The 25,627-nt window shown below is 37.9% G+C and overlaps 2 protein-coding genes across 4 annotated transcripts in view; both read left to right on the top strand.

Moving 5' to 3' along the window:
- Nucleotides 1-1,549: 1,549 nt before the first annotated feature.
- Nucleotides 1,550-25,627, top strand: part of necab1 (N-terminal EF-hand calcium binding protein 1) — a 42,178-nt gene continuing 18,100 nt past the window's right edge. For 2 of the 3 annotated variants that reach the window (XM_051390485.1, XM_051390484.1), the window contains exons 1-5: nt 1,550-1,736; nt 4,264-4,288; nt 7,989-8,097; nt 19,832-19,857; nt 20,131-20,228. In XM_051390485.1, coding sequence (XP_051246445.1) covers nt 1,647-1,736; nt 4,264-4,288; nt 7,989-8,097; nt 19,832-19,857; nt 20,131-20,228 — 348 coding nt within the window. In that variant the 5' untranslated portion in view covers nt 1,550-1,646. Of the gene's footprint in view, nt 1,737-4,263; nt 4,289-7,988; nt 8,098-19,831; nt 19,858-20,130; nt 20,229-24,415; nt 24,449-25,627 lie in introns of all 3 variants that reach the window. The other variant, XM_051390483.1, reaches the window with a different exon arrangement.
- Nucleotides 13,374-18,068, top strand: LOC127357912 (galactose-specific lectin nattectin). Its single transcript, XM_051390486.1, has 7 exons — nt 13,374-13,483; nt 13,948-14,001; nt 14,207-14,225; nt 14,703-14,782; nt 14,872-15,006; nt 16,479-16,587; nt 17,734-18,068. Exons 2-7 carry the CDS (start codon nt 13,948-13,950, stop codon nt 17,805-17,807), a joined length of 471 nt encoding a protein of 156 aa, XP_051246446.1. The 5' UTR covers nt 13,374-13,483; the 3' UTR covers nt 17,808-18,068.

Genomic DNA, 25,627 nt, shown 5'->3' with positions numbered 1-25,627 from the left:
CCAAATGTACATAAAGTAGGCTTGGTTAAGTTCTAGGAAACAACTGGAAATAACTCTTTGGAATAATTGTCAACCATGTTTCATGGAAACCGCAATTTAAATGTATAAAATTCATAAAGTTTTAATTAAAAAACGCCATAACATGATGAGCAGGATTCCTAGTAACAGAGTTTATGCTCATTTTCTGCTACATTATCTAAGAGCATACAGTATAACATAGTAGCCTGAAGGTAGTTTCCCTGCTTGGCATGCTTACCATAAATTCATAATGAGGGGAGTGAAGCAGACAATATGTGCATTCATGCATCTACCACCGCTCACCGCCTGACTCGCGCAGCTGTGGGCAAAGAAAGCCCCTAGGTGGTAGTCCTCAAAATACTAGTGTCGCCTCCACTCTCCCAACAGCCCTCTCTCTGGAGTCAGTACAGACACATATACTGAAACAGATGACATTAAATGCATCACACTGAAAGATGCTCATGGTTAGTTTGTTCATATGGCGTTTATATAAACTGCTGTGCTGTTGTAGCTGTCCACTAGATGGAACTATTACACTGTTTTACAACCAATCTAAGTATGTTTGTAGAATTTATACATTTGGGTTACACTGCATTTATGTGGAAACATTTAACACTAGACAACAATCTATAATTCATCACATAGTTTTAATGGGTGCAAAAAAAGACTGTCTGCCATTTAAGGAGCAACCTTTGTGTCTTTGGGGTTTCTCACTAAAGCGTTTATTTTATTTAATCAACAAAAGGATAATTATGTGTATTTTCTCATATCATTTTTCCAAATTGACGAGGGTGTGTAAATTACAATGTTGTTTATGTTTAATCAATACAAACATATAATCACAAACTAGAATGTCCTGTTATCTAAACCTCTAAGGTCAATTTAAAAGTAGCAATAAAAACTCTTAAGATAAGTTTTTAAGGAAAATGCCTGAGGCCGCAGAGAAGACATCATACACAACTTGTTTAATTCAAGCTGAAATAACCTTTTATCCGACCTTTGTATCTTTGAACAAAAACGTAGGTTATACATAGCATTTCTATCTGTGCATATGTAGGTTGTTTATGCTGCTCATTCGACTGTATGTTATAGATATTGATTTATATCTGACATATGTTTCAGTGATAAAGTGTTTGAGTATGTGCAAAACGATATTAAAGTACAAACAGAATGAAACACATTTGAATCTGATTTACACTTTGCTGGCTTCATCTGAGATGCCTGCAGGTTTGGACTCCTCACAGCAGCAGCTGGAGTCAAGACTGAGGCGGTCTGTACTTGACAGGAAGTTCAGTGTGTTTGCCTTCAAAATAAAAGCATATAGTTGCAGAAAAAGTGGAGGTTTGTGTATGCCTGTTGAAAAGAAGCCTCAAAATCATCCGCAGAACAGTTGATCTAACAACACGTGGAGCAAAAGAAGGGCATAAAAATGTATAGATAATTTATATGATTAGTACTCTGGCAGTGGTTGGTTGGTTAAATTGCGAAGCTTTAATCCGGAAGTAGTGTGTTTTATTCCGACAGACTTGACAGCAGTGCAGAGTGTCTGTCTGACCGGTGGCTTTGATCAGATAAGAGGTTGAAGCGGACACATTCCTCTGCAGTTTGCAAGTGAAGATACATTGTGAATGATGGATTGTTCAGAGGAGCTGCAGTGTGTATCTGAGGAGCCCAGCGCTCAAATGGAGCTGAAGAAGGGAATGTCGATTTTCATTGATGTAAGTAAAACAAATCCTTACTTATAGTACAAAATGTATTTTATCCTCACTATTCATGCTTACACTTTGTTAGGATTTCTGATTAAGTGCAAAAACTTAAGCATAAAGCTATAAGATATAATATCATTTATATATATATATATTATAGCTTATAGCAGGGAAAAAACAATCAAGGAAGCTTTTCAGGATATATGTTTTATTGCATTTGAAGAAATAGATGCATTTTACATTTCACTTCTAAGTTTGAGTGATTAATAGTGTTGGAGGTTTTGGAGCAGCTAAGTTAATGTATGCAGGGTACAGAGGGTTCCTTGTTTTAGAGAATGAATTAATTTGACAGGGCTGACCTTTAATTTTGCTTCATCGTGTAAGGATTTCAAAGGCTGGTCATCCATCTTTATGTCAGTGTTCAAAACCAAATACGAAGTTAATAAAATCTCTGAAGGATACTGATTTGATAAAGTCAGGGTGTTATTCATGCTGACCTCACTCAATCTAATCTGGCTCTATTAGGCTAAAAATAACATTAATATCTAGAAAATGTTTGAATCTAAAAAGTCTATTTTTGTCAATTATTCTATGTATAATTGAATGCTATAAGGATTCCCTACATTTGTAGACCTCCCTCAGATGATGAGGATTTAAATATTTAAATCTTACATGAATATCAGATCATTAGCTGTATCTTCCTCAAGTGCTTCTCTCTCAACAGCTTTCCCTCCCCTGTTTCATTCTGCCTCAGCACCCACCACCTAATTACATTCCCCTCGTTCCTCCACTCTTCCATTCGCTTGTGATGTCTTTACCATAAACCTGTTGGCTGCCTTCAGTGTTTGAGAAACACAGGGGAACCGGGAGTTGTTAAAGGTGGAAAGCCTTATCCACCACGTGAAATGTCTCGGTGATAATGAACAGGTGCTCTTCTCTGAGTCTTAGGGAATAACAACCACTATGTCTTCAGAGGCGAGATGGTCGACCGAGTGTTGCCTCTGTAGTCTTGACATCTCGCACAGCTTTCGCCTCAGTCGGCTGTGTGTCATTATAACACATATTCTGACTCCGAACAGGTTGGATGTGCTGTTTGTCTATGTGTGTTTTTCTTCATTGTTTTGATGCTATTGTCGTGCCAGATTTCCACTTCATTACCAGATTATAAAATCTAGATTACAGATTACAAAATGTTAAAATTAATGTTTAGTCACATTCATTTTACTCATTAGATGTAAAAGATTAATTAAGATGAAATGAGAAAAGATGATGAGATATTCAATTACAGGGTTCAAAACAGTGGTGGAGTTGTCAGTGTGAACTGGTATCTGAATAACTAAACCCAATCAGCCCACAATTATAAATGATTTTCTGTAATATAATTGGTATAATTTGTGTACACATCAGTTGATAATAACAGGAAGAACAGTCGCCCTGTACAAGGCAGGATTTTCAGAGCAGATAAATGTAGGGTTGCAAAAAATCGAATATGATAATTTTCACAATAATAATTGTATATTAAGAAAATGTTCCTTTTGTATTGTCTCAAAGCCAAAGATTATGTCATAAATTGCCTGACCGGTGGTCCAAAAGCCAAAAATATTCAATTTACTATAATTTGAGATGAGAAAAAAGAAGCCAATTCTCACATTTTAAAAGCGGAAACAAATACTAATAATAATAATAAACTTTATTAATCATTTATTGAAGTAGTTGTTGATTAATCATCTGCTAATCAACTAATCAATGAATGAGTTCATGATCGTGATGTGAAGTGATGATTGATTGTTTTAACTTTGTGATTGACAGTGTCTTTTTTCCCTAATTTATTTGCGTGTCTATTTGTTGACCTGGGTGGTGAGGCTGCTGCCGTGTGTTGTCTTTTAGAGATAGAAAGTTGTATTTGGTGTAATTGATTGGTCATATAAATTAGAGATGAGTAACAGGTAGAGACAGAAAGGAGTTTATAGGTTGAGGACAGCAATCAAAGAAGCAATAAAGACTGATTAGCAGGAAAATCTGAACGAATTATGTAAGCCTGAGCACACGACAGACTGCCAAGAGCTAGAGGGTGGTGGGTGGATATTTTTTATTTGTATTTTTACCCCTTTGTAGCACAGAGCTGAAGCCCCCCGAAGCAAAGAAAATCCAAAGACGGAAGGAATACTTCCCGGTTTGGATGGCATTTTAAAATATAGATCTTGCACATAAAGGGTTGTGCTGTAAGATTTAGATTTATAGTGATCATGTGTAAATCAAAGCCTGTTCAAATTCTTCTTCTCCACAAGCACAAACCCGACAAGAAGAGAAAGTGGGCAATGCTATTTCGAGGTGGTTGGACCCTTTTAAAGCTGATGTGGTCATTGCCACTCTGCCTTTCATCTCCTCTGGACTCTGGGACAGCACTATCAATAATTTAATGACACACTGCTTTTGAGAGTATAATCGATGATCCCCGCACACAAACACACTTACTTTAACTTTGATGATGTGAAACCTTTTTTGACATCCCTCTTTTTTCCTTTTTTTCTCGTTACAGATTTTACGGAGAGCTGATAAAAACGGTAAATATACACACACACAGACACACACACACACTGCCTTTGGCATTACTTCAACCTTTCTCTCTCCCTCATGTGTGAAAACAGATGCACTTTCTCAATGAAATTCTGATCATGACTGTCTGCTGATACTCTTTCAGTTGCCATGGTAACAGGAAACTGACCATGCCCACTGAGGTTTAGTATCAGAACATTAACGAAGAAAAACGTCAAAATTTGTTAGACATTAGACCAGTTAGACATTTTTTATCGTGGCAGTCCAGACTTGATAAAGTGGTATAGCTGGAGGTTCAAATGTTGCTGTTGTTTCACCTCCACAGTCTTGTGCAGCAATACGCAGTATACATACAAACATACATAGTTTATTTTGTTGTTGACAGCAGGAGTCTGTCAGACTGACTCAACTAAATACACCAGACTCAGTAAATTAAAATGCAAAGCTTGTGTGCCATGAAAACTAGAGATCTGCAGTGTTATTTCACTTCTTCTTTCTGGATTTTTTGCCTTTGTGCTTTATTATGGAGTATTTAGGGTGAAGGGAACAGCAGTGTGAATGGGCAAATATTCAGTATGACCTTTTTTCATATATATATATATATTTATATATTTATAATTCACTTCTCTTATAGTAAAGTAATTTCAGTGTCTGTTGGTTACTTTTTATCTTCACCTAAGACTATGAATTAAAACCAATCACAATTGATCAAAACAGCCAATGTCATTTATCCCCTTGTTCTAACTTCCAAAAAATGTGATACAAGTTAAAATAATCTATACCTCCTTTTGCTGGGGACCCCCTACTACTCACTCAAGGACCTAAGATATTCCTGCGACCTACCTGACTGCTGCTACTACTGGCTGTGCATGGAGAGTTCTGTTCACTATATAAATGACTATATACATGTATAGATATAGATATAAATAATAATGAAGAAATGTAAGTAAAAGTGCAAATACACTATGATACCACAGTAAGAATTATTATCTGCTTCAAAAGATAAGATTTGCCTTGTGGATCGCTTAGTCTCGACGCACACTCTGCCAAAGTAGGTTGGAGGGGTGATGAAGGTTTTTATATAATGAAATAATAAGAATAAGGAGAATAATGTGCTCTGTCCAATGTGCTGCTTTAATTTTGGGACCTGTATGTTATCCCTACTGAAAATGAGACCACCATTTGTTTGTATGACTGTACACTGACAGTATCTTTTAGTGTCAAACTAACACGTCATAAAATATAACCCTGCTCACACACACTTTCACACATCATGTTAAATATTCACACCATTCACAGCACATTTAGTCTTTTTTAGTGAAGTAACGCACTGAAATCAGGTTTCATTTGACATTTTGACGGAGACCCTGACATAAAAAAACGATTTAAACCACACAAAAAATAGCTCATCAGAATTCATTATTCACACGGTATGACATGCCTCATTATTCATTAAATGTCCGTCCCACGCTGTGAATGATTTGAGGTCTTGTCATGTGGTAAGATAAGAAGTCATCCCACATGTTTGTTTTTAGTGTTGTGTAAACAGCAGCACTTACATGTCAAATCTGTTGTTCCAAGATTATTTCTGAGCTCATCGACAGTGAGTCACTGTGTGCTTGGTTTTATGTGCGTGTGTGTTTTGTCTCTGTGCATCCTCCAAAAGGGGCTCTGCTCATCTGACATGACAGTCATAGTGAACATCACCTCCAGAGCAGCAGGTCAGCAGTGAGCATATAAAGATCAGCCACCTCACATCACACAAGCAGAGAGAAACTACTGGAGCTGTGTGGAGAATGTGTCGTCCGTTATTTTAGCTTCATTTTCCTGAAGGATCTTTAGTCTCGGCCTCCTCATTTTGAAATTCTGCCTCTTTTCATCTCATGAATATTTCACACATCTAGCACATCTTTCTTTTATAATCATAATTGCAGAGCTTCAGAGCATAAAAGTGACTGATTGTTTGAGATAGTTTGTTAAGTTGGCCTAATGGAGCAAATGGTGATGACCCTTTGCAGCATTGTTTACTGTAATAATAAAAACAAGAGGGAATGTTTCACTGAGGAGTTGTTGTTGTTAAGTTTTATTACTGCTTTTTCTACTTTGAGGGAATTTGATTTTAACACTTGTGCTGATTCAGCCCCTGGAGTTTATAACACACTGCATCTTATCTGGGTTACCTCAGTTTCATCACCTCCGGAGGGGGACTCAAATTCTTCATTAAAAGTTATTGTACCAATTTCCCAATGGAACAATGCAGAATGAAATCTGTGCTACTGAGCTTCAAACCTTTTCACTTACACAGAAACACTTCATTACATGTTTGTGTCCAACACACCTGCAGACCAGTGGTGGAACATTCGTACATTTACTCGAGTACTGTACTTGTACTTTACTTGAGTCTTCCACATTTATCTGACAGTCCGCACTGCAAAAAGAACAAACACACTCCTTTTTAGAAAGAATAAGACTCCTACGGACAAGCTTCCATAAGTCACCTCTCACTCATTATCTTACTTCTCTGAGCATTCTTTGCTTTACACCAACATAGTAGTGAACGGAAAGGATCCTATTTTATTCTATTAAGTTTAGTTACCACTGTTTATATACATATGTTTAAATTAGAAAAAGCATATTGCAAGGTAATCACATATATGTATAGATATATGTGCCTATGTATGTGTGTTTTAATGAAACATATTTAAAATGTCATTGATCTGACAGCTAGTTACTTTACAGGTTTTGCAAAACATACAAAGAGTTTATAAAATACAATGTTTTGTTAAAAATTTAACTACCCAACAGTATGTAAGTAGAGTTGAATTCTATATATTAATCAATTAATTAATTATTCGATTTACTTTTTATTTTTTATTTTTTACAGTGGCTCAGTGGTTAGCACTGATGCCTCACAGCAAGAAGGTCCTGGGTTTGAATTCTGGCTGAGGTCTCTCTGTGAGGAGTTTGTATGTTCTCTAATTTTCTAGTCAGTGCCCTTGACCAAGGCACTGGCTCATATCTGGAGTTGGTGCGGGCACAGAGTGGCTGCCCACTGCTCTTAGTACTCTGATGGGTAAAATGCAGAGAATGAATTTACCTACAGGGATCAATAAAGGATAACTTAACTTATGCCTTTAATTGATAGAGACAGCTGAAGACATGGAAGGGGGAGAGAGGAGTGGGGTGTGGTGGCTCTGGGTTATTGTGACAGCATTTCTCTCTTCTTTTCTGATTTTTTACGATCAATCAATTTAGTGAGAGAATATTCATCAGATTAATCCATAATAAAAATAATCATTAGTTGCAGTCCAATACAAATAGTTTAAAATGAGCTCAACCTCAGCCAGTTACAGTTACAAACAGTAAAATCCTGCTTTTACATTAATGCATCACTAATAATAATGTAATATAAAATATATAATAGTACAACAGCTGCCTTTCACTTTTAATACTTTATTTATTTTCCTGATTACACTGATTAATTAATTACTTTTTTTTTTTTTTTACATTTTTGTAACAAAGTTGTTTTTACAATATAGCATTAGTACTTTTACTCCTGTTAAGGATCTGAATACTTCCTCTACCACACCACCAAGTGTTTGAGTAATAAGGAATGTTTTAGAAACCCTCACCTCACAGGATGGTTCAGTCCTGACTGAGCTGTCCTGACAGCTCTGCTGACAAGTTATATTTGTGCTCTCTCCCCAGATGATGGAAAATTGTCCTTTGATGAATTCAAAGCCTACTTCTCTGATGGAGTCTTGACAGCTGAGGAATTGAAGGAGCTCTTCCACACAATTGACACTCACAACACAGAGTAAGTCAATTAATTGCTTTATTGTTTCACTATTTTATTCCCCAGAGGTCATAACTGAGATATGGGTCACAGAGAAGAGGTAGATGAAGATAGGATAAATACAAACTCAGTATCTTTGTTTTAATTCCTGTTATACTCTGTCTAATGAAAATCCAGTGTGCTCACACATCCAGGAGCAGTGAAAACTCTGAATGAGGGTTTATTTAAAGGTATAGATCACAGGAGGTGATTCTTATCCAAAGGTTACATCTTAGACCGACTATGTTCTACTTCTATTTACTAACAAACATGTCATGGTTAAAAAAAAAATTTGCAACGTTTTCTGGACTTTTCTTCAAATCCCCATATTGTTCCTAAGCTTCTGCCTAATGGCGCTGTCACCTGTCATAAATAACAAAAATATATGTGACTGTGTCCTACTAAAAGAAAGAATAATAGCAAATCGAAACGTAACCTTAGTGCATAGACCAAAATGGTATATCTTGTGTTTGGATTTCATCTACTTTTATTATTTTGTTTTTATTGTAAAGCATAAAACATCTTATATCTCACCAAGTGTAAATATAAAAGTGTCTCTTCCAGGAACCCAATGGTTAATTAATAGACATTTTAATATAACACTGTGACTAACTAATAATTTAAATTCCCCAAATACATCACAATTAGCTTAGGTTGTAATCAGTGTCCTATAGAAATTACATGTTTTCAAACCAAGCTGGACACTAAAGTTTTATAAGAAGTCATGTTGCATTTGTTTATCATTGTATTCTACAGTGAACTGAATATAATATAACATCCAAAATAAAGTGACTCCTGTCATATACAATATTTATGGGAATTGGGCCGCACTGTGATAAGAGTTTTCTATTTATTCATAAGCTCAGTATTGTTCAAGTGAAGACAAGCAGACCAAAATGTGACAAGACACTCCAGGCAGCGAGCTTCTCTGCAAGACACAGGAGACCCATGTCAGCCCGATCTATGTTTTCACCCGTCAGCCTGTCTCATATTCTTATGTCTCTATATGTAAGGATTAAAGACAGGCTTGCGTATAGATACACTGCTACACTGCAATGCAATATTATTGCTCAACTATTACCACTAGTTACATAGGTCCGATACACGAGCAACTACCCAGAATTCATCCTAAACACCATAGCAACCACTCATGGAAACCACCTGACAACCACCTGGTACGACCGTAGCAACAGGCAACCGCACAGAAACCAACTAATGATGCATTAATTTGGTCAAACTGTCAAATTATATGTATAAGGCTACTAGGATAATAGTATAGTAAGTAAGTAAATAAATATGTTTTATTGTTGGAATTACAAAATGTACTTGAGTGAACAACAGCACATTTTCAGGATACATCAGCAACAGTCCTATAATAATAATAATAATAATAATAATAACTTTATTTACGTCTTCCAAAAACATAGTTACAAAGTGCTTTACAATAAAAACATTACATAATACATGACTTTAATTTCAGTGTCTACTCAAATACATTCTACTGACCCAAAGGCTCAACATGGAGACCCAAATAAACAATGTCAGTGCTTTGCATTTTATTAAATCCATTGCTCAATGGGGGCCGGTGGCGCTCCTTCAGTTTGTTAGGCAGGTTATCAAACAGCATTTCCTGCTCCCTCGTGTTCAGCCTCGTTCTGCAGGCAGCTTGTAAGACTCTCTTTGATACCTGTGGCTCCCTCTACAGCAGCTGAATCCTCCTAACAGCCACATGGAGGAGGCACAATAGGGAGTTCACTTTTATGTCAGGAAGAGAAACACAGGCAGATATTATTGAAACCTAAATAATATAATAATAATAAGGAAAACAGTTATATAATAATAGGTAGATAGTATTATCATTTACAGCCACGCTAGCTGCCCTGTCAGGGTAGTTAGCACGCTGACTTGCTAATATGAATACGTTTCCATGCTCAAAGTACAGCTGAGACAGACAGGAAACCTGGCAGTAGTTTATGAATTTGAAGAGTTATTCAACACCAGCTCAAAATGTATCCTGCTGTAGGGAATTCACTCAAGGTGTGTTTAGTGCACCTCAGCATCTCTGTCAGGTGCAGTTACAGGTGCAGCAGAGTGCACACAAAGTCTGCAGTAACAGACTTCCAACCAGAAGAGGTCAGTGAAACTTTGCTTTTCAGTCTCGTTACTCTTTACGTAAGAGTTGGACAAGTGGAAATATTGATCTGCTGGTGGCGCTTTAAAGGGACATTGTATAGGAATTTCTCCCATCTAGCGGTGAAATTGTATTTTGCATTCAAACGAATAGTGCTCTCTAGTGCCTCGCGTTTTCAAATGCATATTGCAACTACGGTAGCCGTTATGTACCAAGAAGCCTACCGGTCGAGGAGAAAGCAGGCAACTTCAGCGTCCCTTTGAAAGTCTTTCTCCTTCATTAGCTCTTTCCACCTGGGAAAAGCTACCCCGATGTTTACCCTTGTTTTTTGAATTTGCCGGTCACGTTGCCTTTTTAATTCCCTTTTTCGCTTTTTTGGCGACGAGGATTCCTTCTCCTGTGGCTCGGCATAAATATGATCCTCCATTATTAACTAAAGTGCAGTGCAGACTTTCAAATGTGCCGGGGCAGCGACAAGCGCCTCTCACTGATCTCCTTCTCCGTTATAGCTAGTTTCAGTCACGTGACGCTGGCTCTGAACGAAAACCCGTTGCGGATTAGCTAGACAGGTAGGCTGGTGCTTTATGTCCCTCTCGGCGATTATAGTTTTTCAAAATGGCGGAACGACATGGAAGCCTCCATGGACTTGCCCGTCCAATGTATATACAGATAAGAAACTCTTTGCTTACGAGGATAAGTCAGATCATTGGCAGAGGTAATTTTACACCAATGAGGACACATTTATGAATGAAGACATTGATTTTAGCTAATAAAATACTTAAAACACTACACAATGTCCCTTTAATGAAAGTCAGCGGATTACTAACTTCATTTGCATTCAACGTCTGAGGATCATTATGTTTTAAGGGGAATCCATCCAATACTTGGTGAGATATTTTACTCGCATTATCGTATATAGAAGTCATCAGATGGGTCATTGTCACTTTTGTTCTGGATGAACCCATAATAGTCGTTTTTGATTGGATTCAGCCATTCAGTCAGTGACAGCTTTGTTATCTTTTATTACTGCAATAAAAAGGTTAAAATGCTGTTCAGTTCTGAGGCGGTTTCCCACAACAAGAGCCAAAGTCACTCCACATTTAAGAGTTTAATAATTTGCATGCATCCTTTGAACAAACCCCTTGGGACACTTTGGTATTTGTTTAATGTAGAACAGTTGAGCTAAAACACCTCATGGAAATTTTGTGTGAAATGAATAATGTGCAGCATTACACAACACCAGAACAGCAGAGCTGTAAGGTGAACGGTCGGGCACTGCTGTTGATGAAGGCCAGACAGTAGACAAGTAAAAATAATACATTAAAAAAGGATCAAACACAATATATCTAGAGGCTTTAAGATCAACTAGTCAGACAACGTTAGTCAAGGTACCTCTCAAATTCCCGTTTAAAGGAAACAATGAAAAACAGGATCAGTCTGAAAGTTGAGTTTTTATGTTATGGAAAATTAAAGTAACTTGTTTTAGGTGGATTTTGCTGCAAGAGTTGCTAGTGAGATGCTGTAAAAGCCTGAAGCTGAAACAGACTATTTCTCTGATGGTTTTGTTTAATCAAATACCACTGTTTGAACAACCCACTCTGCATTTCACCTAGTGTCTAATAGTTATTACTGGGGGCTTGAGGCAGTTATGGTCTTAAGTAATGGTCTGTCAGTGACTGGAGAGGCCAGTGATGCTGATTGTTTCACTGTGACTGCTGGTGAAACGCAAATATCTTTACTAAAATAAATATCACAGTTTCATTGACTCAGAGTAATTATACCATAAAAAATAAAAATAATTAAATACTCATTATGGGTACCCATTAAAGAGGTCAAGGAACCCCTTTGAAAATAGCCATGCCAGTTTTCCCTTGCCAAAGTGTATCCTAACTTTGGAGCATTATTTATCCCCCTTCCTGACAAGCTAGCATGACATGGTTGGTATCAGTGGATGCCTCTGAAAGACAGTAATGTCAGCAAAGGACGTGGGCAGTGCTGTAGTCAAGACCACCTATATCAAGTCCAAGACCAGGACTAGTCAAGACCAAGTCCAAAGACGTTTGAAGTCCTAGGCCGAAGGAGAGGGACAGACCGAGACAGTAAAAAGACTGCTTTTGCCTTTGCCAAGAAGGTGAGTTTTGGCAGCCAGGCCTACAATTGACAAGTGACATTGACTGGCCACCTGGAAACCATGGTTACCAATTGTCAGTGCCTGTTTTAGATGGATTTTGTATTACACCAATATCCATTTTCTGAGCAAGTGGTGGATCATCAATGGTTTTTTTTTTTGAAGGACGAAGTTACTTCAGAAAAACAAACAAACACATATTTAGACCAAACAGAATAAGTGCTAAATGGACTGTACTTGTATAGCACCTTTCTAGTCTCCCGACCACTCAAAGCGCTTTTACACTACATGCCACATTCACACACCGATGACGCAGCATCAGGAGCAATTTTGGGTTCAGTATCCTGCTCAAGGATACTTTGACATGCAGCAGCGGGAGCCGGGGATCGAACCCCCCAACCTTCTTATTAGGGGATGACCCGCCCTACCTCCTGAGCCACAGCTGCCCCAATATTTGGCAAAGTCCAAGACACATCTGAGTGCAAATACCAATGAATAAAAGACAACAGAAAAAACGTCTTGCTTGAGTCCAGACTTGTCCGAAACCACCTCTTGGGCTTTCTAATGGAGTTTAGGAGGTTAAGGGCAAATAAAGCTGCATGTTTAGGAGGGTTAAGATTACGATTAGGTTGTTGTATATAAGCTCACAGTAAGGGGTTGGGAATAGGCATTTAGCTGTAATGGTTAAAGTTAGACTGAATCCTTGCAAGTAAAGTACAAACCAAGATGCAGAAATATAAGTGTAACTACTCATTGTACTTTTTAAAATATGAAAGTTATGTTAACAGTGAGAAGTGGAGGCTTTGCTATGAATTTCAGTACAGTTGCTCAGCACATGATGATGAGTAATAGAAGCAGGATGACAGTTATCATCTGTGTCCCCTGAGGTGAATGGTTTTGTTAGATTTCACTAACATTGTTTAATGAACATCCTTGTCAGTCAGTGTGTCAATAGTATTATGTCCTCCGTTGGTATAATTAAACAGACAAACAATGAAACACTCCGAGCTACAGCAGCTGAAGAAGGTTTATAAGGACGGCATTTCCTTTCCTCTTCACAACTCGCTACCTGCTTCTGCAAGTGCAACTTCAGATTCATCACAACAAAGGTAAGACTGCAGGACTTACTCTTAGCCCTCAGCATAGCATCAAATAATGATTATTGATCTGTATTTTTAGTCCATATTTTGCATTTCCTTCAAAAAGAGAAATCTTTTTGAATTGCATGATTTTACTCTCTGCACTTTTATTTTAAAAGTTTGACATCTTAAAATAATATATTTTAACAGTTCCTGGCAATGCTCTTATAATTAAGTCTGACATGTACTTTCGTAAGACTTTGAAAAAAAATATAAACACAAGTAGTAATTGATGCCCTTATGATGAAATGTAAATAAACATATTCTATTTTTTCTCTGTTTATCTGTTATGTGAGTCTTGAGTGTACATTTCTAATTATAGTTCATCATAAACGGTGCCCAGTGCCCTGCTTTATCTTTATGCCCCAATGCATATGTAGCTTTTCTGGGTACATGAAGTGTTATATTTACTTTGATATTTTATCTTTACACAGATGGCATCAGTTCTTTGTTTTGCTGTGCTCTTGCTGATCAGCGGACAGCCGCTTGTAAGTAAATTCTATAGAAATACTAACATTATGTTCCATTTTTTGTCATGTTTTTAATATCACAAAAAGTATTTGAAAATGTAAATTCAGTTAATGTTTTGTTTTAGCAAAATGGCTGAAGAATTGATTGGATTTAAAACACTTTAAAACATGAACTAACCAGTTTAAAGTTAACTTGCTGATAATGTGTTCTTTCTGTTTACAGCTGACATCTGCAGCTGACGGTTAGTTCTACAAACATTTGCTCTTTTTTTGAATAGTTTTATTCATTCAAGTGTGCATGTTGTAAAGGACTGTAATATTAACTTTCTTCTGCCCAAAACAACAAGTCAAGGCTAAGAAAAACTAAAATACCTGCAGGAAAGTTTATCATATGTGCACGTTTCTGTTTCTGAAATCATGGAAACAAACCAGTGTCCAGCTTCTACACACTAAATTCTAATTAGTTAACCTGTTTTAGTTCAAAAGCATGCAAACTGATTGCCTTAAAATAAAAAGTAAGTAAATTGGAATATGAATTGCATGTTGTACTAACAAATGCTTATTTACTGTAGTTAAAAAAAAACTGCACAGAGTACTTGACAATTTTCTTTAGATGTACTCTTGACTACTCAGAATTACTCTTTCAAATAACTAAAACAGTCATGTAGAAGCAAGACTGACTTGAATTGTATAAAGACTCATCTTTCCAATATGTCCAGGTGGCGCCTCTGGTTGGACTTCGTTAGGGGATCGCTGCTTCAAGTATTTCCAAACTCCTCAGTCTTTTGCCAAAGCAGAAGTAATTGAGCTATCATTCATTGCAAAAAAAATCTCCCTCCATTTTTTTTTTCTATCTATGTCAACTTCTGTTTTTGTCTCCCTCTTTAGTCTGACTGTGTTTCAAACGATTCCCATCTGGTCTCGCTCAGAAGCAGTGAGGAGCTAATTTTTTTGAGAACTCTGGTGTACATTGCGAATGCAGACATTGAATCTGTCTGGACCGGGGGCTATAATACACCTGAGGTGAGTGACTTTACAGATAGACAGATAGATGTTGGTAGTACTGTATAGGTTTGAGTATGGAAAATTGACTGTTACAGGATTCAAAGTCTGAGCTGACCTTTGTCTATGCTACTTGCTGCCACAAGGGGGCCAAATTACAAGTTTGTGTTTTTTTAGGTTTTATTTAACAAGTAGGCTATTGTCCCAAGTTGATGAACTGGTTTTAAACTCAAATTCAATAAGAGCAAACTGCAATGTACTACTAAAGTGGCATATTTTGATGGGTTCAGTCATGTTAAAGGGTTTGTTTGACATTTTGGGAAATATTCTTTTTGTTGCTTGGAGTTAGATGAAAAAATTGAATACCACTGCCACATGTGTGCAGTGCTATAAGTACAGAGCTCGAGTCAGGAGGTGATTAACTATAAATACTAGGAACAGGAGGAAACAATGAGCCTCACTCTCTCAGAAGTAAAATAAACAATTGTGCTTTCCACTAATGGCTTCCACCACGGCTGTATTTTGAATTAGCTGCAGCAGGGTGCAACGATGCTGCTGTGACTCCTGTTTGCCTCCAGATCCTACCAGCCTGCAGGTTACCCCCCAGGCTGCTGCTATCCACTACCCACCTAGTAGAATTACATCACACAGCTAAATAGACAGGTTGTAGCTTAAAATAGAAATAGACAATATGACAAGTGTTGCTAACTAGCATCATAAACATCTATTGTCTCCGACTGAATAATAAGACTTAAAAAATAACCATGAGAAATAAGACAAGATCAAGAAAACTATTTTTGCATTTAGGGGGTGTTACTGTGTGTAACAATTTCTTGATGAACAATTATCTTGTTCAGTGTCTCTAGTGGTTGCTTGGCAACCTCACTGTGATGACAGTCCTGCCCCAGGCCGTTGTTTGTTAAGATATATAGAGCATCTCCACATCTTTCCACACATTGTTGTGATATTTGTGTTCAGATTAAACAAAAAGTGCAATTCAGTGAGCTAAACTATACTATACCATGCTACAGAAAACACTCTGGTGTCCATTAAACGCCGCTGCTACAATAACAATACTTATGATTCATAATACATCAAGTCACTAGTGAAACTACCATGGGTTAAGCTGATTACAGGCATAAAAATGGATAAGGATTTAAACACAGACCCTGATTTTGGACATGGTATAAGTGTTATAATGCTTAACCTTAAATAATTTTTTTTGGGCATGTTGAAAGAGGTTACTTTGCTTAAAGTTACATCACATCCTTATTGCCACTACTGTAATGTCCTGTCCCCCTCCCTGAGTTTTTGCATGGATCAACTGTTGTGTGGCCCCAGAATGCAGTTTAGAGCAATGTGGTTGTCTTAATCCTCAAAAAGGCTTGTGCCAGCCCTTTTCACAGCCATGAAGATTTTGTTACTGAACCTTTACAGTGTTCACAAAGCAAAGTTCAAAGGTAAATGTTCTGAAATTAAGCTTCATCTTTCAGGATGAGGAATGGAAGTGGTCTGATGGTACCACGTTCCCTCAGATCATCTGGAACTGGGGGGAGCGAAACGTTGACACTGGGGGAAACTGCATGGTGATGAACATCCCAGGTACATAATTATTATTTGTTGACATTTTGGTTGTGATTCCTCTTGAGAGGGAACTTTAATCTGTTTTCAACAATACATTTTAAAATGTTATTGTTTTGAAAATTCAATTAAATTCAATTTTATTTGTATAGCGCCAATTCATAACAGAAGTTATCTCAGGACACTTTTCAAATAGAGCAGGTCTAGACCGAACTCTTTAACATTAATTACAGAGACACAACAGTACCACCATGAGCAAGCACTTGGCGACAAGGGCAAGGAAAAACTGCCTGTTAAAAGGCAGAAACCTTGGACAGATCCTCCGGCTCTAGGTGGGTGGTCGTCTGTCTCGACCAGTTGGGGTGAGAGAGAGAGAGAGAGAGAGAGAGAGAGAGAGAGAGAGAGAGAGAGAGAGAGAGGCGACAGACAGACAGACGCACAGCAACAACAGTATTGGCAATGGCAGTCAAGCAGGACCATGGCAGGAGGCTCCACCAGGATCCATGAGAACCTGCGAGACGAGAAAGCACAAGAACTCCGGGGAAGAAGTGGAGTTAGTAACATGCATTAAAGGGACATGAATGAGTGCAGAAAGAGAGAGGAAGAGAGTAGCTCAGTGCACCATGGGAAATCCCCCGATAGTCTAGGCCTATAGCAGCATAACTAAGGGATGGTTCAGGACTCACCTGATCCAGCCCTAACTATAAGATTTATCAAAGAGGAATGTCTTAAGCCTATTCTTGAATGTGGTGAGGGTGTCTGCCTCCCGAACCACAACTGGAAGCTGGTTCCACAGGAGAGGAGCTTGGTAACTGAAGGCTCTGGCTCCTGTTCTACTTTTAGAGACTATAGGAACCACAAGTAGCCCTGCATTCAGAGAACGCAGTGTTCTAGAGGGGTAATAGGGTACTATGAGCTCTTTAAGATATGAAGGGGCCTGACCATGAAGAGCTTTATAGGTGAGGAGGAGGATTTTAAATTCAATTCTACATTTTATAGGGAGCCAATGCAGAGTAGCTAGTACAGGAGAGATGTGATCTCTTTTTCTAGTTCCTGTCAGTACTCGTGCTGCAGCGTTCTGAATTAATTGGAGCCTTTTAGAAAAGAATTCTTTGTGCAGATGAAATGCCTTCATATGTTAATGTTTTGTGCAATTTCTTTTACCAGTGTCCGAAGGTGTTTATTTTGATGACCTGAAGTGTTCAGAAGAAAGATCTTACGTCTGCAGTAAGAACATGTAATGGCCACCAGGTCGCATCCTCCACAATGATGACATCACTCCCACTGAGATGTCAGGCCTCGATGACATCAACGCGGGAAAGTTTATTGCTAATTGTGATCTGCTTCCAATTCACTTTATTTTATTCTCAATGTAACAACAATCTCAGACCAGAACTCAACACTTCAGTCTGCAGATTTTGGTTTCATTTAATAAACTTTACTTGTGAATTGAAAGTGAACTTAAAACTACTTGCATTCAATAAAGACAAAAAATAAATAAATTCTATTACTGTCATTTCTCATATACTATACACATCCAGGTTAATATCTTGTAATAGCCCAAATAATAATAATAATAATAATAATAATTATAATAATATGAAAGACCTGCTTACCTCACCTTTGTAATTGTATTGTAATATTCTGAACAGGCCCTAACGATCACTTTCATCCAGGATATAATTTTTTTAGGTTAGTTTCCCTTGCACAATGTAAATTTGTACTTGGGCCCCTAAACAAATAGTTTACATTTATTATCAGATAACAACAATAACCCTCTTAGCTGTACACGAGACGTTGTTGGCTCGTGATATGGTGCTCCAGTGATTGTTTTTTTCGGAAATGTGCAAACTGCGCAATGCATAATTAAAGTTTCTCTAACATCCTGTATTGCCACCCAGTTAAACTCCTGGCTCCGGGATAACTGAAATGCTCGCTTGGGCTTCTGCTTATAAATTTTGTCTGTATCTGTCGCCATTTTCTGGTGCCCAATCTGTACTTTACATGTGCAACGTTCAACAGAGATGAGGAGGAAACAAGATGGCTCAAAGCCTTGTGAACACAGATGGTTCTGTATTAAGTATTTTTATATGTGTCAAATAAAGTATAATTCGATTCACAAAAAATGTGATGATTATTTGCACATTAGGCTGATCATTTGCAGACAATTTAAGCAAACAGACATTGACATTATCATTATCCTCATTATCCTCCCTATTACCATAGCCACCATCGCTGTGTTAAATCAGAGAGAACTTCAATTGGCTCCATGTTAAACCACAGCGAACATGTTCCTCCCTGGCAGATGGTAAAGTTTGTAAGAAGTAATTTGAAAGTCTCGAACTGGATCCTCTATTGATTAAAGAATGAGTCACTAAGCTGTGAGGTCTGCCTGACAGGCTGCACCTGCTCAGCTTGATGTCGAACACTGAATGATTATCCGATCTTTCAAATTTGAAAGTGCACAGATATTACAAATTGTTTAATTTGTGGATGAAGGATTTGTAGTTGATTAATCACATTTCTGTTTAAGAGTAAGAACATGTAGATTCAAATGATGTCTAATATGCTTTCATTATCATCTATTATGTTTTGTACATGTATAATACAGATGTATTCAGTGTTTAACTTGTGTGTGGTCCATTAATTGATAGTTTACCTTAATGTGTCAAAACATGTTTCAAGGCACACAAGTAAAAGCTTTTTAGTCTGTTTCTCACTTTAGTTCCTATCCTCTGGTTTGCTTCCTCTGTTCTTGTCTGTCCTCTGTGGTTCTGAGTGTTTTCTCCTGTTTGAACCAATTGATTGCGAAGGCACTTTTCCCCTTGTGAACGACAGCTACAGCCTGTGTGGAATAGAGTTAAAACCTATGTAATTCCACAGCCTCTTTGACTGTAACAATGTCTCTTTTATGTCTCTTGCTGTGTAGGGATACAATGGCTAATTTTCCACTTGGAAACATTCCCTTCACCTTTTAGCTCTTCTTGTCTTTATTTGTCTGTTTCTGTCTCTCTCTGTGAGGGATTCACTCTCAGGCCCATTGGTCTGTAACGCACACCTCGGGGGGAAAAAAAAGCCACCAAATTATTCAATTATTCATGACATATTTTTACTTGCTCCCATTAGTCATCACACACTGATTCACCAAATCTGTCTGTCCAGGAAAAGACTTAGCAGAGATGAAAGATTCGTCTGACTGTTAACCTCGGAAACTTTAGTCTTCAAGGAATTCATTCTTGATTCTTGTGTTTTTTTTGTTTTGCAGCAACGTGGACACAGATGAACTCTGTGGTAAGTTGGTCCTTCACCTAAATAAGAACTTTTAATATCAGTTATATCTTACTTAACTTACCTCCCAGTCCCGAGCACCATGGACGCAAATGCTATTTGACGTTTTCCCAGCATAAGGAAAGAACCATGTTAGATGTGGTCACATGCTCTATGCTAAAACCCCTACTGGCTGTGACTGAGATGTCACACCAATGCTGCTTCAACAAAACACCTACAGCCCTGTCCTAGCTGTGTAACTCAAAAAATGTTTTTTTTTGTCTTTCTGCTGTGAAGAGTATTTCTCCCAGCACCTCGGTGAATATGAGAATGTTCTCGCTGCCTTAGAAGACCTGAACATGTCCATACTGAAGGCAATGGACAAAACAAAGAAGGTAAGTTACTGAAAAGCTAAACTTGCTTTTATCAACATTAAACAGTGTTTTTACATATCTGTATTTGCAATATATCTGTATTTGGGTATTATTTAGGTTTTCACTGGAAGATGTTTTAGAAATTGACCAGAATGCCTCTATGTGGCATTGTTTTCTACTGCTGTTAATGCTCAAAATATACAAAAGTAACCAAGTTAATCAAGTTATTCAAAGAACAAAGCATAATTTGTAACTGAACCCTATAAGTCCAAGCTGTGTTTAAATAAAAGCTGTGTAAACTGTTAATAATACAGGTGGAAATCTAAAAAATACAAGCCAGAACTGAATATTTCTTTAAAAATGAGAGGTTGTATGTTTAAGGGTCAAGCTAAATTTACTAATTATCAGTAAATACACTCTACAGCTGAGGCTGATGGGAGTCCCACATTTTCAGGTTTTGGGTCATAAACCAAAGTATTGGACCAATCAAAACTTTAACCTGCTGATGTAGCTAGAGGAAAGGTCAGAGTATCTTCAAACTAATCAGCATTACTATTCAATGTCTACACAAAATCTTCAATTCATCAAATGGATTTTGAGATATTTCACTGAATAAATGAAAATGTTGACCTGTTGGTGGCGCCAGAAGAAAAGTCAGAGGATCACTATAGTCGCCAGGGTTCATCCTCTTGGCATATCTCTGCATTATCATCTCTAGTACCATCTAAAAATAACACCTGTGCAACATCAGTCAAAGTTTTCTTGCACTGCACAACAAACCTGATCAAAACTTATTGAGAATGAACCTCGCTGAATATCTGAATATAAAACTTAAAACACCATAAGGTTTATGTTTGTCTACATCTTGACTAATCTGCCTCATGGAAAGTCATGCTGCTTTGGCTACTAGCTGTTCCCGGTCACACTTTACAAACAATAACCACCTGGATTACTTTTAAATACTCAAGAAATAGCCTGAATCGATGAGCCACAATCATTACATATAATTGGATTTATTCATTCTTGGTGGATATTCAAGATCCTAACTCCACTGCAAAGAGTGAGTTAGCAGTGTGTGTGTGTGTGTGTGTGTGTGTGTGTGTGTGTGTGTGTGTGTGTGTGTGTGTGTGTGTGTGTGTGTGTGGGTGTTTCATTTGGACTTGGAGTTATAATTCTGTAAAGAAGGGGTGTGACATTTGCTGCGAATTAATCAGGAAAATAATTTTATTATACTCATACACAGACACTCACACTGACATGTCATGCATGCGGTGCGCATAATGATAATAATAAGAGATGTTTGATTTACTCACAGTGTGGCCTCAACTTCACGCTGCAGATCTCTCCCAGCAAGCTCCTCTGCTGCCCAGCTGGCTTCCTCAGATCTCCCATTAGTCAGATTTCCATTACAGAGCCGAAAAGGACTAGCCAGGGCTCATTCATGCTACTAATTAACCTCCAGAACAAAACATGTTATGATTCCCTTTTGGACTTGGAGCCAACATAGACGAGGAGTTAAATGGGTTGTAGCAGCGTTGCCAAAAAAATACTGCTTTTGATCATGCTTTGGGAAAAAAAGCTTTATGTCCTCTTGATCTTACTGTAGAGCTGTGGTTCAAGCTGAGTACCTTTAACATTATCAGAGAGGAGAAGAAGAGGGATGAGGGTTTGAGGGAGAGAAAGGCAAACAGACAGAGATGGAGGTAAATGATAAGACACAAATGATGGAGAGAAATAGGAAAAAGGGTGTAAGGATGAGGAAGAGAGGTGGCTTATTAGATCTGCAGGGACAGCTTCTTTTTCTTTCTCTGTAGTATTTAATCTGGCACATATGACACACGCTGCGAAGCTAAAATCGCCCCTCAGATCTGCACTGAAGCAAACATGTCTCGTTGTGGCTCCTGTAAAAACAGAGAGTGGGAGTCAAACCGTTCATTTGTCAGTGGTAGTTTTTTATTAGCACAGAAAGCGGAAGAGAACACATTGTGACATCCAACTTCAACACCTAAAAACGGGGGTAAATGGTAACAGCAGGTAATGATTTTGGTTTAGTAAATGACACTTAATGAACAGAAAAAGGCAGCCGAGGGGGGGGATTTTAAGAGGATCTCAAAAGATACATATAAGTGAGCATGCAGTGTAAATAAATAAAGTAGTGGAAAACCAATTTATATCCTTGTAATAACCTTTTCACTCCAAGAGAAAGGTGTTTTTCTTTAAATAAGTTTCAAAAAGGTTCAGACCCGCAGGAGCACAGCATGGGCCTGAAATTCAGCCTTCAGTTCTGCAAAGGACAAGAAACGTACAGATACTTTTTTGCAATCCCTTTGCAATCTTTTATGGACCGCAACATGCGCCAAGCTGTGATGAGGTGCGAAAATCAAATTGCAACCAAAATCATTTTTCTGTTCTTGAAGAGAATAGTAGAGAGCAGGAAGTGAGACTGCAGGAGAGAAAGAGGAGAAACAGCAGAGGCAGTCTGGCTGTGTAGTTTAAGGTTATGTCATTTGAAAAGGGAAAATTCACCTTGCTGTGGACTTTTAAAACCTTTAAAACCTAGTCAGCTTTCATGAAATACACAGGAAAAATAAGACTCCAAATGCCACCGCAGTCAATATCACAAATAAGGTTTTTCATATCAACACACTCTTCATTGTTGTTACCTCACAGACATACAGTACTCAATGGGTAATTGAGCTCAAATGAAAACAAATTGCTCTGCGCAAATTGGACATAATTGAGGAGTTACTGACCAAGGCAATAACTTTGAAATCAAATTACAACACTGGACTGTGGACACAGAGGATTTCACGCTGCTGAAGTGTTTACTCCTTGAAGCCTTATTCATAGTTTTGCCTTCCACAAAGCGCATGAGACGCCATAAATGATTTTCTGTAGCCCTAAAATGAGTCATAGTGTAAGAAAAGAGAGAGAAGATACGTACAGCACGCTGCCTGTCTCAAGTATTGGCTCAACGAGGAAGACAACAGATGCTGTGTTCATCACAGACTAAAGCTCAGCCGTCTATGATGAACTGTGTAAGTATTTGAGTGGGTGGTCTCTGGCTGCGGATGTGTATGAGGGGGCTGGCTGCATGTGTGTGCATTAGCGAGGTGTTTCTTTTTTCTTCTTTCTTGTATTGGAAGATTGTTAGTGTGCATTTGTCTGAGATTACATATGCACAAGCTAATTTGTGTGTGCTTCTGTGTGCACGCATCAAACATCCATGCACATGTGCGGAGGAGCTGGAACAAGATTTTCCATCTAAATTAGAGTCAGGCCTGTATACGTATCAGTGCTGAGACACTCAGGGTTTCATTTTGTACAGATATTTCTGCCAAAGCTATTTACAGGCTCCACATACACAATCTCCAACAGCTTTGACTCTAAAGCCTTCTTTGTAGATCTCAGGTGTTTCTACTACTACTGCTAGCTACCTTCTAGTACCTGCAGCTAGAGGAAGTTGCAGTGTTTTCACACTTATGGTAGTATTGTAGTATTAGGACTACAATATTTTTTTCATAATGCAAAGATTTTTATTCATAAAAATAAAATAATGACAGCAAGAACTGGTAAAATGTGCATATGCATCAAGAGCCAGTTGCACAGCTATTGGTAATTCAGACTTAGCCTCAGAAATAATGTCAGTGTTAAACCAAGGGTAGAACACATTTCTAAATGAAAATAAGTTACACCACACAAACTAGTTTTTATGTGAGAGATTAGATTATTGTTACTAGATATTTAAACCTGTTAACCACCAGGTGTAACTGTTGGGTAGCTAACAAAACCAGCTGGCAAAGCCAACATTAGTTTACTTACATTTGATCCAATGTAATGAAGAGTAAAAGAGCTAATGAGATATAGCTATATATATATATATACACATATATATATATATATATATATATATATATATGATGAAAGGCTAATTAATAATGACATAAACTGGGGTAAAAAACACAATATAGCTCAAATTGCTAATTGTTATACGATAATTATCACAGGTATTTCCCTATGGAAGAGACTAAAACAGAGCAAAAAGAGAATATTGGACCAGTTCTAAATGAACAAATGTTGCTCCATAACTGCTGGATGTGTAAATAAACAACATATTAAATTAAAGCTGGTAGTCTTTCAGTATGTTGTAATTCAAGTGGTCTCAGAGAAAACCAGACTTCTGCACCTCTTCTTTTTTCCGGCTTTAGGAAATCTATTCCGTGATGGGAGACCGATCACAGGTAATTTCGGAGAGAGGGCATTCCCTATTGGTTGTTTTTGCAGGGCAACCGACTCCTCCTGCAGCTGTCCAAACTTGTGGGTATGGTGGGAAGGGCAGAAAGGAGAGGTGGAGGGTTTTGCACATGTTTTGCTTTGCATAAAACCTTTCCAATAAATCTGTGACTTGATACAGGAAGTCACAAGTTTGAAACTAGCCTGTAATTCTTATAAGAAGGAGACTTTCACACAAACTTAATGATGTTAGGAATAACTCGAGCAACCCAGTCCCAATTTTTCCAGTTCTCGTAAATCACTTGAAGGTGGTCGGTTACAAATCCATTTACATTTCAATCAGCTTATTTTTGACATCAGGATTTTAAAAATACTGTGGTAAAGCCATTTGGCAAATGGTGAGGTTTGATTATGTGGCAGGTTGGACTTTATGTAGTCATAGTAATGACTGTAAGGCTCAAAAAGTGTGATTTTAGCAGCGGTAAACTGCCTCCAACAAACTACTCATTTGACCTTTTGTACGACTGAAAATCAAAGATCAAGGGAAAGGCAAAAAGGCAAAAAATAAGGTAGACCTTAAGCTGTTTAAAATGAGTGCAGATTGGTGGGGTGGACACACACACACACACACACACACACACACACACAAAGGTACAGATCACAGGAGGTAATCTATACTCAGATGGTAGACAGGCGAATGACCTTTACCAGTTTTGTCATGACTCACTCTCACTGAGTGAATGTGCGTTCATGTGCAAATGTGTTTGTGCAAGTGTGAGTGTGTTTACTGATAGTCAGAATGTCAGGAGATCAAGCAATACCTAGGACAGTTAACGATTATGGGTTTTTAAAAAAACTGTTACATTGCAATAATCTCTTAGGTTTCGTGCATTTTGTTTCTTGTGAAAAATGTTTAGTACAAACTGTTTCAATCTTTGGTCAGAAATGCTGTTGGACAGACTGATGGGGAAAGACTAATGATCTGCTCTGTATTCTGGAGAAGCTGTTGAGAGATCAGCTCTCTCACGGGAAGACTTCTGCTCAACGCACTGTGATTAGGGTGTGTGTGTGTGTGTGTGTGTGTGTGTGTGTGTGTGTGTGTGTGTGGGTGTCCACTTCCAAAGTCTCATAAACAAATCCCGATTTTAAAACCAAACCATCTTCATTGCACTTTTCTGAAAATACAG

Source organism: Dicentrarchus labrax, unplaced genomic scaffold (genome assembly GCF_905237075.1).
Source record: "Dicentrarchus labrax unplaced genomic scaffold, dlabrax2021, whole genome shotgun sequence".
NCBI lineage: Eukaryota > Metazoa > Chordata > Actinopteri > Moronidae > Dicentrarchus > Dicentrarchus labrax.
Note: the sequence above shows the minus strand (reverse complement) of the source record. Positions and strands in the feature narration are given on the sequence as shown.

What these genes read in the sequence shown, in the direction of transcription:
- LOC127357912 (XM_051390486.1), top strand. Translation starts at nt 13,948, where the DNA reads ATGGCATCAGTTCTTTGTTTTGCTGTGCTCTTGCTGATCAGCGGACAG. An exon ending in AGTCTTTTGCCAAAGCAGAA is followed by an intron (nt 14,783 to 14,871) that starts GTAATTGAGCTA and finishes CTCCCTCTTTAG; the next exon opens with TCTGACTGTGTTTCAAACGA. An exon ending in GGGGCTATAATACACCTGAG is followed by an intron (nt 15,007 to 16,478) that starts GTGAGTGACTTT and finishes TTCATCTTTCAG; the next exon opens with GATGAGGAATGGAAGTGGTC.